At 41.1% G+C, this 16,505-nt stretch overlaps 1 protein-coding gene across 4 annotated transcripts in view; it reads left to right on the plus strand.

The window, feature by feature from the left end:
• LOC125293994 (oxysterol-binding protein-related protein 2-like) overlaps positions 1-16,016 on the plus strand; it is a 25,608-nt gene extending 9,592 nt beyond the window's left edge. For 3 of the 4 annotated variants that reach the window (XM_048242283.1, XM_048242285.1, XM_048242282.1), the window contains exons 3-14: positions 2,974-3,094; positions 4,948-5,023; positions 5,631-5,765; positions 6,877-6,974; positions 7,856-8,038; positions 8,444-8,551; positions 8,831-8,920; positions 10,231-10,357; positions 11,400-11,525; positions 11,939-12,062; positions 12,665-12,755; positions 13,234-16,016. In XM_048242283.1, coding sequence (XP_048098240.1) covers positions 2,974-3,094; positions 4,948-5,023; positions 5,631-5,765; positions 6,877-6,974; positions 7,856-8,038; positions 8,444-8,551; positions 8,831-8,920; positions 10,231-10,357; positions 11,400-11,525; positions 11,939-12,062; positions 12,665-12,755; positions 13,234-13,336 — 1,382 coding nt within the window. In that variant the 3' untranslated portion in view covers positions 13,337-16,016. The remainder of the gene's footprint in view (positions 1-2,973; positions 3,095-4,947; positions 5,024-5,630; positions 5,766-6,876; positions 6,975-7,855; positions 8,039-8,443; positions 8,552-8,830; positions 8,921-10,230; positions 10,358-11,399; positions 11,526-11,938; positions 12,063-12,664; positions 12,756-13,233) is intronic. The other variant, XM_048242286.1, reaches the window with a different exon arrangement.
• Positions 16,017-16,505: the final 489 nt, after the last annotated feature.

Genomic DNA, 16,505 nt, shown 5'->3' on the forward strand with positions numbered 1-16,505 from the left:
GAAACATTGATCTAAATCTAAATTGTCCCATGTATCATCAATCTTAGTCAAAGTCACTTCACTGTTGACCTGTGCACAGCTAGTGTTACTACAGTAACGGGCACTAAGCTGCGATGAAACAGGCCCACCATCTGAAGAGGTTATGGAGAGGGCAACCAGCTCTTTCCCCGATTCTAAGCCAGACCGCCAACCTTAGAGATACTTAACATTCATATTACCCAGGGCTCAAACTTCAACACCATCAGCTTTATGACTCACCAGCTGACAATTTGGGGTTTTTGAGGAGTATCAGTTCTGTCAGATATATTTCAGTATTATCAAATGGAAACTGTGGGCTGTGTTCCCTCTGGAACGAACCAGACCAGGGCTCTACAGTGCGCCCATAAAAATGATGCCGTGCGAGTGCAAAAAAATATTTAGGCACACTGGTGCGAATGACTTCTAACCATGTCAATGTTTGTCTACAAAATACACCGCAACATCGAGAAAAATTACTGGTGCAAACCATAGAATCACGTCGCGAATGCAGCATAAAAACTACACCTCCCATCAACGTTAGCAGTTTCAAGTTGTGACTCGCTAGTAGTCGCTTCTATCAAATCCAAGAGCTGGCAGAAAAAAAGCGGAAAGTTAGATTAGCCAGCCAAGATGCAAAGATTGAAGAAATTAGTTCTTCTATCCACCAAATTCATTGGATATAGGAGGAACAGGATGAGATTCTGAGAATGCAGTGAGAGAAGGAAAGGTAACCTAACATGCCTTTTAGCCCAGTTGACGTATTGGCTGCAATATGCAACATATAGCTGTAGCGAACGACCCGGCACAAAAGGACCCTCCCGTAATACTCCCATTTTATTCAAAGGTAGAACGCTACTGACAACTCCAGGCTTCCACGCATGTATGTTTGTTTACACCGAATACAAGCTGAAGTGCGAAACGAAAGTAGGCCTAACGTTTGCCTACTGTCCCCATCAATGCAGATATTTCAAATAAAAACTAAAAGTATAAAACATATATCCTTGATTAGCCTATGTTGGGTTTTGTGGAAGAGAAAATGGACTGTTTTAGTAGTAGTAGTCTATTAGGCAGTATGCAGTCAGATAGGTCACCATGGGCATATTTGGATTAGCTATAGATGGATTCACAAATAAATAAATTAGCCTACATTTGGCAGGATACTTGATATACAGGCTAAATGCAAATATGGCAATGTATTATATTATTTTACATTAACAAAATGTAGGAAAATAGAACAGACTGAAAATAAAGTAGGCACTGATCTTTAAAATCCTGTTTCCTGTAGCCTAAATGTTGTCAGTCATTCTTAATATTTGCAATTGGTGCACTGGCATGGTTAACTGTTAGCTGCAGTATAATGTTAGATTATGTGTAAGTTAAGTACAGAACTGACTGTGCTCCCAAATTTTTGTCTGTGCTCCTAAATTTTTTAACTTGGGCGCACAAGTGCTCCTGAAAAAAAAATGTTAGTGTAGAGCCCTGCAGACCATGCTAAATCAATACTGCATTATGCATGAAGCCCTGCAATTAATTTGGCAAGCCCATGGGATTTCTAGCATGATTTCCTGGGGGGGTTGCTTGACCAGAAGGTGTGTTCCCTTGCTCATGTGCGCTAGGGCCTTTGTTTTGGAGTTGGGGCCACAGATATCCTCTGCTCTCATCTTACCTGCCTTGCGTATGCCGGCCTCAATAATGCAGAGTATTATTGCTATCACCATGGGTTCCATTATGAGGAATTAGTAAGGGGTCAGATAAGGACACGGCCTGTCTCTCGTGTGGAGTGTTTTCTTCGTGCACTGTGTAGGTATTTGTGGGACTTTGTGTAGGGCCACCGGTGCTTGGTCTTGTGCACCAGGGTCGGATGTGGTTGTGACTGCGGTATTTCAGATCCAGGTTGTCAAAGCTGTATTAAGCTGTAGTCTCAAGGCAGTGGTTGTGGTTATGGTTATGGTTAGGCTATTTAGCTGACGCTTTGGAACATTACAGAGCATTACAGCGACATTAACATTTTGAAAAAAAAAGTTGGTAAGCCTACATTTAACCAAATTAGTAATATCAATACAATATCACATATCAATAATGAAAATAAACAAAAACCATAAGCATACAAAAGGTTATATTCAGTGGTTAAGGCTATGTTTCCACCATGTTGCTTTCCTTATTCCTGCAAGCCTGACATGGGGAGGAACAATGCACAGCATGTCCAAATGTTCCCTTTCCTCATTTTAAATTGTGTTTATGATGGTGACATCTGTTACTAATAGTAACTTACTATGCAGCCCATCTACATTTACAGCCCACCACCCATCCAATCACCCCTTCAGTAATGCCCCCGACATTTGCCCCACATCTGCAGTAGAGATGTGCTCATACAACAGCCTGATGCCACATGGTGCCATTGAGTGTATAGTTGCCTCAGATGGGAATTGGCATCTTCTGCTGCTGACCCTGCAGTGGATATGTCATCGTGAATCAGCTGGAGTTTGAAGCATTCGGAGCATTTGGAACATTCTCAGGCCTTATCTATGAATGCACATTATTATTGTTTTATATTTATTTTTCCAGGATCAGATAGGATGCTGTTTTTGCAGTGCAAGGACTCTTTTTTTCTGTTGTTTTGTATTGCCAGTAAGCGTTTTGCGCGCTACTTAAGCGCTCTGAGTGCCTCACGTTTTCAAAGCAGAAAAGAGCCCCAACGTCATTCACGTTTTTATGAAAACATTGTGCACCTCGCAGTTTACAAGTGGCAAAACGCGTCCTGTCTGATCGTGCCCCAAGGCGACCTTGGGAAACAAATGAAATGCATTATTATTATTTTCTGCTTGTCCATGCACATGGGTGTGTGGTGTGTTTTTGCCTGGGTACCTTCGATGCGGTTGATCCCCTCTGGACATAGATTCTTAAATTGCTTTCTCTCTCTCTCTCTCTGTGTTTGTGTATGTGTGTGTGACTCAGGCTTGGATTCGGATGAGTCGTGTGAGGGCATGTCAGAGGCCAGCTTCAAGGACGCTGTGGCAGACGGCGCACAGAAAAACAATGGCTCCGTTCCACAGGACAATGGAATCAAGAAGCGCAGGTATGGCCGGATTCCACACAGGGCACGGGCCCTCCCTGCACACTCAATCTGACTCCCTCTCTGACTCTCTCTGTTTGTCTATCTCCCGCCTCGTCCCCATACTCTCTATCCTTCCATCTCCGCCTCCGCCTCCATCACCCTCTGAGACCAGCGGTGCAACAGGCATTCCGTTTTGTCACCCTTCTCAATTCAGATGCAGACCCACCCTTAGTATATCAAGATCTTATGCAAGCTTATGTTAAAGCCTCAGAAGTCATTTGCGTGGAAGCTAGCTATCTTCTCACCTGTACCTAGTGATGGAAGGCACATACAATATGTTGGTTATGTATATAAAGGTGGAACATTCCAGAGTCACAGCAAACTCTCATGGCTCTACCCTGCCCGGCCCGCGCACTGAACCCAACTGCTATCTAATGTAATTTTTTGCTCATGGCAATCTCGACGTGACTAACTGGAAAGGATTTATTGAATCCACTCCTAACTGTATTGGGCTTGTCACAACGAAATAAGTCTTATGTAGCAAAATGTAAGTGTAGGCGAGTTGGTCAAATTACTTTCATATAGTTTTCTAGTTTTGCCATGAATACATTCCTTTATCTATAATGTACAATGTAAAACAACCCAGAAACATGACTTTCTGGATTTAATAAATGTTTACACTTTTAAGTTTGGTCAAGAAGTGAGTCTCTAGGTAATATTAAATATAAGGAAGCTTGTGGTTACTAGAGCTGCTACTAAGAATATTTTCGTGGTAATCTGTCTATTATTTGCTTGATTACTCGATTAGTTATTTGATCGATAAAATGTCAGAACATGGAGAAATTTGTTTCTCAAGATTATTTTGTCCACACACCAAAGATATTTAGTTTACAGTCATAAAAGAGCATGTAAAGCTGAAAATGGACATGTTTACAAAGCTGCAATCAGAGAATGTTTTGGTGTTTTCCTTAACAAAATGACAATCTGATTAACCTATTACCGAAATAGTTGGTGATTCATTGACTAGCAGTAGACAGCTCATCGATTAATCGATCAATTAATGCAGCCCTAGTAGTTAACATCTAACTTTTATGCAAAGTTCCATGACGATCGATTGACAAGTGTCTGGTTGCTATATTAGATGATAGCACTTAAACATTTTTGCTAATTTCTGGATTGGCTGTACTGAATTTAACAGATTAAAATAGACATTTGTAATTGCATTTCAGCTCCTTACTTAGATTGTTCCTATGTCAATCTTGATGTATTTGTTGTGCAGTAGAACGTTTTTTCTAGTGATGGCTGTGTGGTTTTACATGGATGGGTGATTGAGGTCAAATGATGCATGTTAAAAGGTGACGGCCTTCTAAAGGTTAAAAGGCAATGGCCTTTTCTTCTAAGCTACTCTGGCAAAATTGTAAATGAACAGGGGAAAAGAGCCTACCCTGCTGTGGTGAATCCTAGTGTGGAGCTGAATGGACACAGGGGCACTACACTACACCACCAGTTTGCTAGTTATTGCCCCAACGGTGTGCCCCCTTGACTCGGCTTAGCCGCACAAGTCATTCACCATAATTAAATCAATAGGATTCGGCAAAGAATGAGAATGGGACTTGGGTCGTTTTCAGCGAGGCTAACTATGCTGTGGTCACAATGGGACATTTCCTATTACTGAGCTGCTGATACAGATCCCTATTGTGTCAGTCTTATTGCCGTGGAATTCGGTATCAATTTTCACATTGATCTGTTTTAAAACATGCCATGATGGGTCCTTGGGTTTGTGGAATTTGATGTTGAAGAAAGAGTGGGAACCCTGATATGTTGAGTAATATATACAGTGTATTCATATGTGTGTGTTTGTGTGTTTTCTGCAGAACCACTCTGCCTGCTGCAATGTTTTCAAGAAATAACTTCAGTGTGTGGAGCATCCTGAAGAAATGTATTGGACTGGTAAGAAAGTCATAAGCCTTTTTTTTTTTTTTTTTACTTTTCACAGTCAAGCATCTATCATGGAAGTGGGATACATGAAAACGTTACGTTGTACATGCCACACATATGCCAAACATACATATGATCATACTTCAAAAGTAAAGATCACCGCACACTGCTATAATATTTCTGATTTTTTTATTTTGAGCTGTAAATAAACAAGCAGTAATATTAAACCAGTCTGCGGTGATCTTTACTTTTGAAGTCTGATAATTCTGCGTATCTCCAGCGCCTGGGGTCTGAAAATGGCCAGTGCACAGGGATTGTGTCCTGTACATATAATCATATCAAACCCTAAGAGCTGAGCTACATCAGGCACGTAACTGAAGCGTTCCGTTCGCGTTGCGTATGCTGTAACAATTAGCTTCCACTATAATCAATGGAAGTAGCTACACCAGACGTAATAGCAGCGGGTACGTTCGAAAAAAATAGACTATTCATCTAAAATAGATTTTACGCGTCGCGAATGGAATGCTTCAGGTACGCGCCTGGTGTAGCTTCGCTGTAAGACCATACCCAGTGTCTTTGTGTGTGTGTTGACCTTGTGGTGTATGCTGTTGACGTGCAGGAACTGTCCAAGATCACCATGCCCATCGTATTCAACGAGCCCCTGAGTTTCCTGCAGCGGATCACGGAGTACATGGAGCACACATACCTCATCCAGAAAGCCTGTTCGCAGACTGACCCTATAGAGCGTATGCAGGTGAGCCACATATATTGGTGTGTAGATAGATAATCAAGTAAAGTTTATTCATATAGCGCATTTCATACATAGTTGTCATTTAATGTGCTTTACATAAACAAAATCAAAGAGTAATAAAATAATTCATTCATTCATTCTGATGACCATGAGAGGATCATGGGTTTGCCCATGAGCATCACCTGGTCCATGCTGGTTTAAGTGTTCTGTCATAAGCATAAAAGGACAGTAGTTAAAAAAATTGTAAAAAGTAAAGTAAACAGTGCTAGACAACACTAAACTCTGCAATGCACATTAAAATAGCATGACCAATGACATTTATATGCTGTGCACTGCACACATTGCATACAGATGTTCAGAAGTGTACCTGTAGGTTTAAGGTTTATTAGTTTATTTGACAGGAGCCATGTACAGTACAATTGCTGTACCAGAATTAGCTTAGCAGCTAATTTGCATCTGTGGTCCCTGGGGAGGAAGATAAAGGACAATATAGGCAATTCAGACAATACTATATAGGTGTGTATATAGTTAAGACTTAACAACAAACAAACAACATATACAATCATCACATACAGTATGAAACATCATGCAAAAATACATCATCTCCATGTTTAGAATTTTGTTCATACAAAGATCAGTGATCACATGATTGATTAGCCTTCAGCCATGAATGTCTTCAGGGATATTTTAAAACGGCTTGTGTTGGTACGCACTCATTTAAAAGTCCACTGCACATACTCACTCACTCACACACACACACTCACTCTTTCTCTCTTTCTCTCTCTCTGTCTGTCTGTTGCTGAAAGTCTTTTATATGCACATACACTCACACACTCTCTCTGAAGCTGAAAGTCCATTACACTCTCTCACACACACACTCTCACTCTCTCACTCTCTCTCTCTGTCTGTCTGTTGCTGAAAGTATTTTATATGCACATACACTCACAAACACTACGCTCACACACTGAAGCTGAAAGTCCATTACACTCACACACACACATTGGTGCTAAAAGTCCATTACACTCACAAACACACACACACACACACACACATTGGTGCTGAAAGTCCATTACACTCACACACACACTCTCTGGTGTCTGATGGTCTCCTGCAGACGGTTGCTGCCTTTGCCGTGTCTGCAGTGGCCTCTCAGTGGGACAGGACAGGGAAGCCTTTCAACCCGCTGCTGGGAGAGACCTACGAACTCGCACGGTAAGGCAGCGGAGCCACTGAAGGACTCGGAGATACACACTGGCAGAATGAAGCTCATTTTCCCTCCATCTCTATTGATTTTTATATATTTCTTTAAAATCCTTGAGAGTTTGTGAATTTAAGAAAAATATATCAAGGCCTGTGAAAGTCTTTGTAAATAGACATGAATCATTGAAAGTGCTTGACATTATGTGTTTGAAACCACGTGCCATCACTGTAGCATGGCACAATTGAGAAATGTTAAGAAGTGGTGCAGGAAGGAATTGGAAAGTCCTTGAATTTCATGCTCAAGGAGTCTTGGGAACCCTGTGCCTTTTATTTTCTCTGAATGGAGCTTTGGGTGAAAATAGTGCTAGTTGACATTACAGTCCTGTAGTTTGTGCTTTTCAGGACTTTGAATGGATTGTTTTTTCAGTTGTAATTTTTGCTCAACTTGAGTGTCATCATATAGATGTATCTCTTCAGTATTTGTTGTAAAAATACAATAGCACACTGTGGTTGCAGAAATACCTTTCTGCTGTGTCATATTAGCGTGTAGTCTTGTAGCACAGGAACAGTCACTACCTTCTATGTTTGGCGCCCTAGCCTCCACCCTCTTGGCTAATAGATTTGCTGCCACATTCTTTAGGGCTGAATGTCCACACTCAGATTTTATGGAATTCACTTTGTTCGTTATCTGGATCAGTGGCCAGACGGAAAGATTTAAATTGGTCTTGGACAAAGGCACTATATATCTGTGAATATCTATGTATTTATGTATATGTGATGCTATATAAAAGATGTTTGCCTTTGATTAATATTCCCTTGGTCATCTGTCTTCTACCATGTCCTTCATTCATTTGCTACTCGGTCACTCACTCGCTTGCTCGTTCGTATCCCAGGGAGGATCAGGGATTCCGGTTGATCTCGGAGCAGGTGAGCCACCACCCCCCCGTCAGTGCCTTCCACACGGAGAGTCTGGACGGAGACTTCACGTTCCATGGGTCCATCTACCCCAAGCTCAAGTTCTGGGGCAAGAGTGTGGAGGCTGAGCCCAAAGGCACCATCACACTAGAACTTCTCAAGTGAGTATGGGTGTGTGTATGTGTGTGTAGACTAGGAACATAAGTTCTAGTGTTCTAGGTTTGTCTTTAGGATGTATTTAGGTATTTAGCTGGAGGTAAGCCTTGTTCATAGACGTGTTTATTTTTTGGGTGGGTGGCTCTAGATAAGCACCCATAAACACACCACTGACACAGCATTCTACTGCAAACAGCAATATCTCTGAACACAACTGGCTCCAAGACCGTTCTCCTGTCCAAACCACAGCAGTCCCCAGAACTGTCTGGCCCTTGGCCTTTAGTTGAAGACCTTTAAGTTCATTGCTTGATCATATATGAGGTCCCGCTTCAGCTTAACCCTGTTCTTTCTTTCTTTCTTTCTTTCTTTCTTTCTTTCTTTCTTTCTTTCTTTCTTTTCTCTCTCTCTAGGCACAAAGAGGCCTACACATGGACCAACCCTTACTGCTGTGTACACAATGTGATACTGGGCAAACTCTGGATCGAACAGTACGGCACTGTAGAGATAGTCAACCACAGGTGAGACGTCCCCACCGGATTGTTTAATGTGGATTTCTCCTGAACGCCTCATCTGTTGCCCGCACGAGATCACTTTGCACCGAGTGTACTATCTACCCCTTGGTGTTCTTCAAAACCAACCAGATACTATATCCAGAAAGTTAACATGTCAGTACAGTTAGTCACTTATTTGTGATTTTAAACATTATTATGTTGTGTATGGTTAGGAGCTGGAGTGTACTAAATGCATTGGATCATATTGCCTTTATTCTGACTAATTCTTGTTCTGTCTTGGACCAGCACTGGAGATAAGTGTGTGCTGAACTTCAAGCCCTGTGGTATGTTTGGGAAAGACCTGCACAGAGTAGAAGGCTACATCCAGGATAAGAGGTGAGGAACACACACACACACACACACACACACACCTCCCTACCTTGAATCTGTCAGCCTGACTCACTACTTATTTATCTCCTCCTTCCAACAATAGCTGGACTGTGAAACACACACTCACACTCACACTCACACACACACACCCTACATGTTCAGTGTAAATGTGGGTATTCACACCACAGGTTGACATTAAATTGACCACCTCTCTTTCACTGGTGAATGTTCGTGACTACTTTCAGAAGCCGGTCTTGTTCTAACCAAGTGGAAGTTGAAAGCCCAAAGCCAATTGGTCGGTGCTGTATTCGATCGCCATGTTCTTGTGTAATGAGCTGGTAATAACTGACCAGTCAATATTTTCACAAGCCCGTGATAAAAAGCTGGCCATGTAAATATGCACTTGGACAAACAGAATGTGGCTCTTGCACTATCGGAGTCCTGTGTGTTTAACACAAAGGCCCGCGTCAGACACCGCTGACTCCCTCCCATCCTACGACAGACAGACAGACAGACAGACAGACAGACAGACAGACAGACAGACAGACAGACAGACAGACAGACAGACAGACAGACAGACAGACAGACAGACAGACAGACAGACAGACAGACAGACAGACAGACAGACACGCCGGTAGTCATTCAGCACTCCTGTGCTCTACAGCTGCTTGAAAATAAGCACGGGGCCGGGTGCAGTCAGTCACAGAGCACACAGGGTCAAATGAGTTCAAATAGACCACTGTACTGTTAACCATGTTGACCACTGTGGATTGGCTGATTCTCATTTTGGTGCAGTTGTTTGTGCTTTTGAGTTTCTGAGCAGGTCAGTCTGTGGGCATTTTCAGATTTCACTTCATTTAAATGTCAGCTAGAGCAGTACAGTCTTTAAATGCAGGAGACGGAATGGAGAGATCAGAATAGAGAGATCAGTGCTTGATACAGGAGAAGGAAAATGATAAAACCTGTATAGAAATGAAGAACAATTACTCGTCGGGAGACGCGAGGTAGCATCTAGTTGTTTGCTAACATGCTCAGGGTATTTTTCAGCTTGATGTACACATGAAGAAGAGTTTTAAATTGATACACAAAACTAAAACTTGAAAGGAATGTGAGGCCAAATTTACGCTATTGCGCATTCGCTTTAATATGGATTTTTAGGAACAAATTTCTCCGCTTTGGTAACTTGGATGCGATGGTGTAATGTGGATCCGGGCTAATGTAGACAGCCTGAGTTAGTAGCTGTTTGACACTAGAAAGTGGGGGGAAAAAAACCTGAATCTAATGCATGTCTCCTTTAACCTCTGTTGCGGTGCCAGTAAAAAGAAGCGCTGTGTGATCTATGGCAAGTGGACCGAGTGCATGTGGAGCGTGGACCCCCAGACCTTCGAGGGCAACAAGAAGTCTGACAAGAAGGGTGGTGCTGACACTAAGAAACAGAAGCAGGTGAGGAGTGTGTTTAGTTCTCTCTGTCTGTGTGTGTGTGTGTTAAGAGTCCTTTCCCTCCCTCTTTCTAGGAGTAGGTGCTGTACCACTCTGCTTGATGGAAATGTTGTTTTCTCTGTTATTCTGAATGTCTTTCTTTTTATTTGTTGTGTCTGATGTCTTGGCCACGCAGTTTGCTTGTGTTAACATCCACATAAGGTAAATCTGATGCACATTGTATTTTAGTTCATTGCCAGTTGATTTAGTGTGATGGCTGTGTTAATTACACTGAAAATAGATGATGCCAGCTAGAACAACAAAACACACACTAGTAGTGTTGTATCTGCAAATGCTTTGGCAGACTGCTGTAGTCTTGCTTGTTTGAATGTTGTCTTTTGAATGCCGACTAGGCAACTAGTGTCTCCTGTGTATTGGAAGCTGTTGAGGCCCATACACTTCAGTAGGAGAGAATTGAGGCCGATGTCATTTCATGCTGTGAACGTGAAATGTACGATTAGTGAATGTAGTGTTGTTTAGTTCCCTTTTTGTCATCACTAGTCTATTTAAATCCTGTAATGTTAGACAGAGCTATACATACCAAAGCCCAACCCTGACATTAAGACGGGCCTTCCTGGAAAGTTGTCTTGTAAGTGAAGGGTGGATCAGTGTTTTTAGTCTAGTAGGTGAGATGTGCTGTAGGTTTTTAAAAGAAAAGAAAATAAAGACCAAATCAACCATTGAATGGTTCAGCTTGTGTGACCAAGCCCCAGGGTGTGTGTTGTGTATGCACCACTGTGACTGCATAGTTGGCCATCCATTTCAATCCTGTGTAATGAAGAAATGTATGTCTTTATGTGACCTTACGTACCTACAGTGGCATATATTTAGAACTTGTGTTGTGAACATGGGACATTTGTGTTGTGTGTGTTTTGTAAATGTATGTACAGTAACTATGTATGTAAATGGGACTTGTTTAACATAGATGTGTTGCTTAAGATAGGTGTGTGTGTTTCTATGTGATGCTGTATGTGTGTATAATCTAAATGTATGGCGTGTGTGTCAGGAGGAACCTGGTGGCGGAGAGAATGACGAGGCGGACGACATGCCAGAGATGCAGGAGTCTGTTGCGGTCATACCTGGCAGCACTCTGCTCTGGAGGATATCATCCAGACCAGCCCACTCGGCACAGGTGAGACCACTAACGTGAAACTTACACAATATACATGCACTGCTGAGACCATTAATGTGAAACTTACACAATATACATGCACTGCTGAGACCACTAATGTGAAACTTACACAATAAACATGCACTGCTGAGACCGTTAACATGAAAGTTACACAATATACATGCAATGCTGAAAACGCTAACGTGAAAGTTACACAGTATACATGCACTGCTGAGACGGTTAACGTGAACCTCTAAGAAAAACTTGTAAGCTTACATTAAAACTCTTAGAACTTAAATGAAAACTCTTAAATTCTTAGATTCTTAATTCTTCCAGACACAAAATTCTTCAGACACATCAACCTTAAAATTCAGTCAAAATGTATTTTTGAAGTATGAAAGCAAATTGACCCTGGCTGTCTCCTGTCACTGTAGATGTACAACTTCACTAATTTTGCGGTTACGCTGAACGAGTTGGAGCCAGGCATGGAGGGAGTTCTGGCACCCACAGACTGCCGTCTACGTCCTGATATCAGAGCCATGGAGAATGGCAACATGGGTAATGTAGTTTTCCCCCCCTTCACATATCACAGCTCTGCCACAAATAGGGCATGAGCACCACCTGCTGGTGCTGTTGTGTAGCACACAGTATATTGACCTGAAAATAATAACTCATTCAGACTTATTGTGGGGATGCAGAATAGCACAGCCATGTACTGTATGTTAACATAAAATGTGTGTCACTTGTATGTATTAACATTCATATGTTAAGTGTGGGATTAATCAAAACCAACAAAAGTAATACTATCGTGGTATGTATTAACATTCATATGTGAAGTGTGGGATTAATCAAAACCAACAAAAGTAATACTATCGTGGTATGTATTAACATTCATATGTGAAGTGTGGGATTAATCAAAACCAACAAAAGTAATACTATCGTGGTATGTATTAACATTCATATGTGAAGTGTGGGATTAATCAAAACCAACAAAAGTAATACTATCGTGGTACAGTATGTATTAACATTCATATGTTAAGTGTGGGATTAATCAAAGCCAACAAAAGTAATACTATCGTGGTTTCAGCTATGGAAATTGTAAAAGTGTGTTAAAAAAATAAATCTAAATTGATCCCCATGTTTATGTGCGTCTTGTGTAGATGAGGCCAGCAAGGAGAAGGAGCGTCTGGAGGAGAAGCAGCGGGCATCCCGTAAGGAGAGGGCCAGAGAACAGGAGGACTGGTCCACCAGGTGAGCCCCTGCCCCCAACGCCAGGATTTCCCCTAGTCCTGCACACACAGACATTATAATGTCTGTGTCCAAAGCTGAAAAATCCTGCCATTCTAACAGAGCATTCGGTGGCAGCGAGGCATCGAGGCATGTCCGAATCAAATATTTCTGTAAAATGCTGCCTTCTAAGATACCTTTGTATCTCGCGGCGTTCTGTGTAGCTTTCTTGCAAGGCCGTCCGAAACAAAGTTCATAGCTGCTACCTTGATGCCTGCTACAGCAAGTGCCTCATTAGACAGTTGAAGGCAGCAGGGCAGTGTGTCCCAGAGGGAAATTCCCCAAGACTGTATTGTCCCTCGTAAGCCTAGGAGAGGAATGAGAATCCTCACTTCTCCGCCTCAGGAGAATGATAAATAAGTGTGTGAGTGTGTGTTCCTCAGCTCTAGCATTTGGTGGCTGATGGTCATGCTGATGATGCTGCTGTTCCGTGTGTTTTCAGGTGGTTCCAGTCAGGCACCAACCCATACACAGGATCTCAAGACTGGTTGTACACAGGCGGCTACTTCAATAGGAAATACACAGATTGTCCTGACATCTACTGATGACGAAGTGGGCACGATCTCGATTTCTCCTACAACACACACAACACACACATACACGCATTCCAACACATGCACCAGCCCTCCATGAACAGTATATCCTCTCCAAACTGGATCTCTGTCATAGTTGACTCTCACCCGACCCCGACCCCACCACCACCTCCGTTGGCCTCTTGTGTGGAACAGTCTTGGGTTCACAGGGGGCTGAGTAGACTTTTTTTATTTAATTCTTTTCTGAGCTGGTTGAGGTGGAAAAAGAAAATCAGGGATTTGAATGCTTAATTGACTGAAGGTGACATGACTTCATTCCTTGTTATTATTTTTCGGTGAGAGGGCCTAAGTGAGTGAGAGAGTGTTCATGGGAAACACGTAAAGTGTGTAGCTTGCTTTTTTTTTTTTTTTTATAAATCCATAGAGACGACGCTAAAGTGTCTATAGAACAGAAAAAGTGAGCACTTTCTTTGAGATGGAGTGTTTTGTGTGGGTGTGCGAGTGTGCGTGCTTGGACTTACATCTTCCCTCATTTGTAGGACACATGATCCTTACCACAACATCATATCACTGTATAGCTCACTTTCATCTTGTCCACAGAAAAAGCAAACGTTAGCTTCCAGACAGCACTGTTCCATAAAAGCTCTGCATATTTGCTTATATGCTCACTTTGGGTAAATGGTTAGCGGTGTATCAAAAAGTCTTGTGCATATTGTAAGACGTTCAGTTCCAACTGAGGTGCCCAATCATGTTTAACATCAGTACTACAGAGGAGAATAATCATGACAAGTATTTACTGTAAGGATTATAGTTTGGCAGGAAACGATTACAGAACTGTGTGTGTGCGCGTGTGTGTGTTTGTATGTCTGTTTCTCTGTGTGGGTATGTGTTAAATGATAACTTAGGCCATATAGTCGGTGTTAATTTACAGGTACCATTTTTCAGTAGCATCGATATGATCCCACTCCAATTAGATAATCTAAAACATTAAAATTATTAATTTTTTTTTTTAACTCTGAATCATAAACATCATTAAAACAAAATATTCAAATAGGACATGAAATGTTAGTCGTATACATGTAAACAGTAGTGAGTGTATCTTCGATGTAAATAACTTTTCACTGTAAATCATAGGAGCCTCAACATTGTCAGGGAAACAGAATTTAACTAAGTGCATTTCCATAACTGCTTTTCCATTATTTAAATGTAAAATGCCCTTCATCCCCTATGTCCATTAGCAGTACAGTTATATTAATCCTAGTTAGAGGAATATACTAATTTATTATTCATGAATTAGTGCCACATCAAAGATAAAGGTACCTTATAAGAGTTCTGCTGGCTGCTTCTGTTCAGCCGGTGGCATATACGTCTTGTCTTTACTCCATTATAGTGCAATGGTCTGTAGATTGATCACTTCACAAATCTAATGTACTCTATCTATCTCACTTGAACCAACAAAAACACTATGAATATACATCTTTTCCTTGCTGTAATAACAGTTAAACAAAGATTTAAGCCATTAGGTTTGACTATGGCACTCAGAATCTATGCAACCAATCCATAGGTCCGATTAACAGCACAGTACATTTGTACAGTAAACGTGTGTATACAGCCTACAATGTAAAAAGAAAATCCTGTCAATCGGCAGCTCGGAACTGTATCCTGGACAGCATCAACTCGCACTGTAATGGCCTCTAGTCTTTTTCCTCTGAAATATTCTTGACTTAATGTAAAATGCCTCCTTTCCTCTCTATTCCATCCTTATTTGTATACTGTCCCAAATTGCACGTATGTGCGTAGCCAGTGCTGTTTTCGTCAGGTCGAGAGGTTGCAATGTCCAGTTAAGTTTTACCTATAGTTCATCTGAACTCTAGCTATGAAGTGTGCGAAACAATTTCACAGATTAGCATTATTAAGGAGACTTTTAAGCACAGTGATGCTAGATTTTTCTGTAAATGTATTTAAGTTTTTTTTTTCTCTCTCTCTCCTCATTCAGTGCCTGGATACAACTACCAATTAATTTACTTTCTTTGTTAAACACACATTCATTTCTTACCTCTCGTTAAGTCTGAAAGTGTTTGAGTATCTGACAGGAAATTGTCTATTTCTGTTGGTGTCTTCTCGTGCTTTGCCCCTGTCTTTATATTTTGGGTAAGATTGAAATACATTACATTGATCTGAGCAGGAATGTCAGCACATTTTCAGATACACTACTGTGTTAACACTCATGCAGTTCATTGTCTCATGAAATGAATATGTGGAATTTAGCAATACAGACTAAATGAATATAATTAAACAATAGATTTTATGTTGCTTTGTGTGCATTGATTTTGTTAAATATCTTAATGATGGGTTTACCAATGTCTTCACTGTATATGGCAGTTGACCTTGTAAAGAAGTTTTTTTTTTTTCTTATGTTCCCAATGTTGCACAAAGAGTTAGTGAACACCATCACATAACATATTCTTTTTGTGCAATTGATTTATTTTTATAGTATTTAATGCTTTCTTTCTGATGAGACAATTAATGACTTTATTTTATGCTGGGGGTTTATAATTAGGTCATTTATGTTATGAGAGTAGAGTACAGATCAGTGGAGTAACAGTAGGTGGACGTTTACTAAAATCTTAATTTTACTTTTGAAATTGAAACCTGTTAGTTTTTAAATAAAATCTTCGCTGGCCAACATGAATCTGTGTATGTTTCTCTGTTGTGCTCTCCTTAAGGATAGGTAAAGACTTTTATTGAACATTTTAAGCTACTCTGTCATTATAGACATAGGATGACCTATTGGCAAATATTGCCACAAGCAGCAATATGGGGGCCAAGCAAACCGACGGTCTAGAATTGCCATGGAAACTTGATGTCCACATGAAGAGGGTGTCATAGATATAGGAAACCGAAACCTAGATGCTGCATTAGCCTTTAGAATGTATGTCAAGGGTGCCGAGATCTTACTGAGGGTAACATGGCAAAGGCAAATTAATAGAAGTGCGTTAGGAAACCGATGTCTTTGTATGGTGTTGTGTGCAAATCGTAGCACCTTCTAGACATGGGACTTTGTACACTTGTAAAATCACACTTGTTTTTTGTTTTTTTGTTGTGTATTTGGTAATATAATAGGCTTGTAGAGAACATATTGGATGCTGGCTAACTAGTGCCAGTAGTTAGACAAGGCTAA

Source organism: Alosa alosa, chromosome 4 (genome assembly GCF_017589495.1).
Source record: "Alosa alosa isolate M-15738 ecotype Scorff River chromosome 4, AALO_Geno_1.1, whole genome shotgun sequence".
Classification (NCBI taxonomy): Eukaryota; Metazoa; Chordata; class Actinopteri; order Clupeiformes; family Clupeidae; genus Alosa; species Alosa alosa.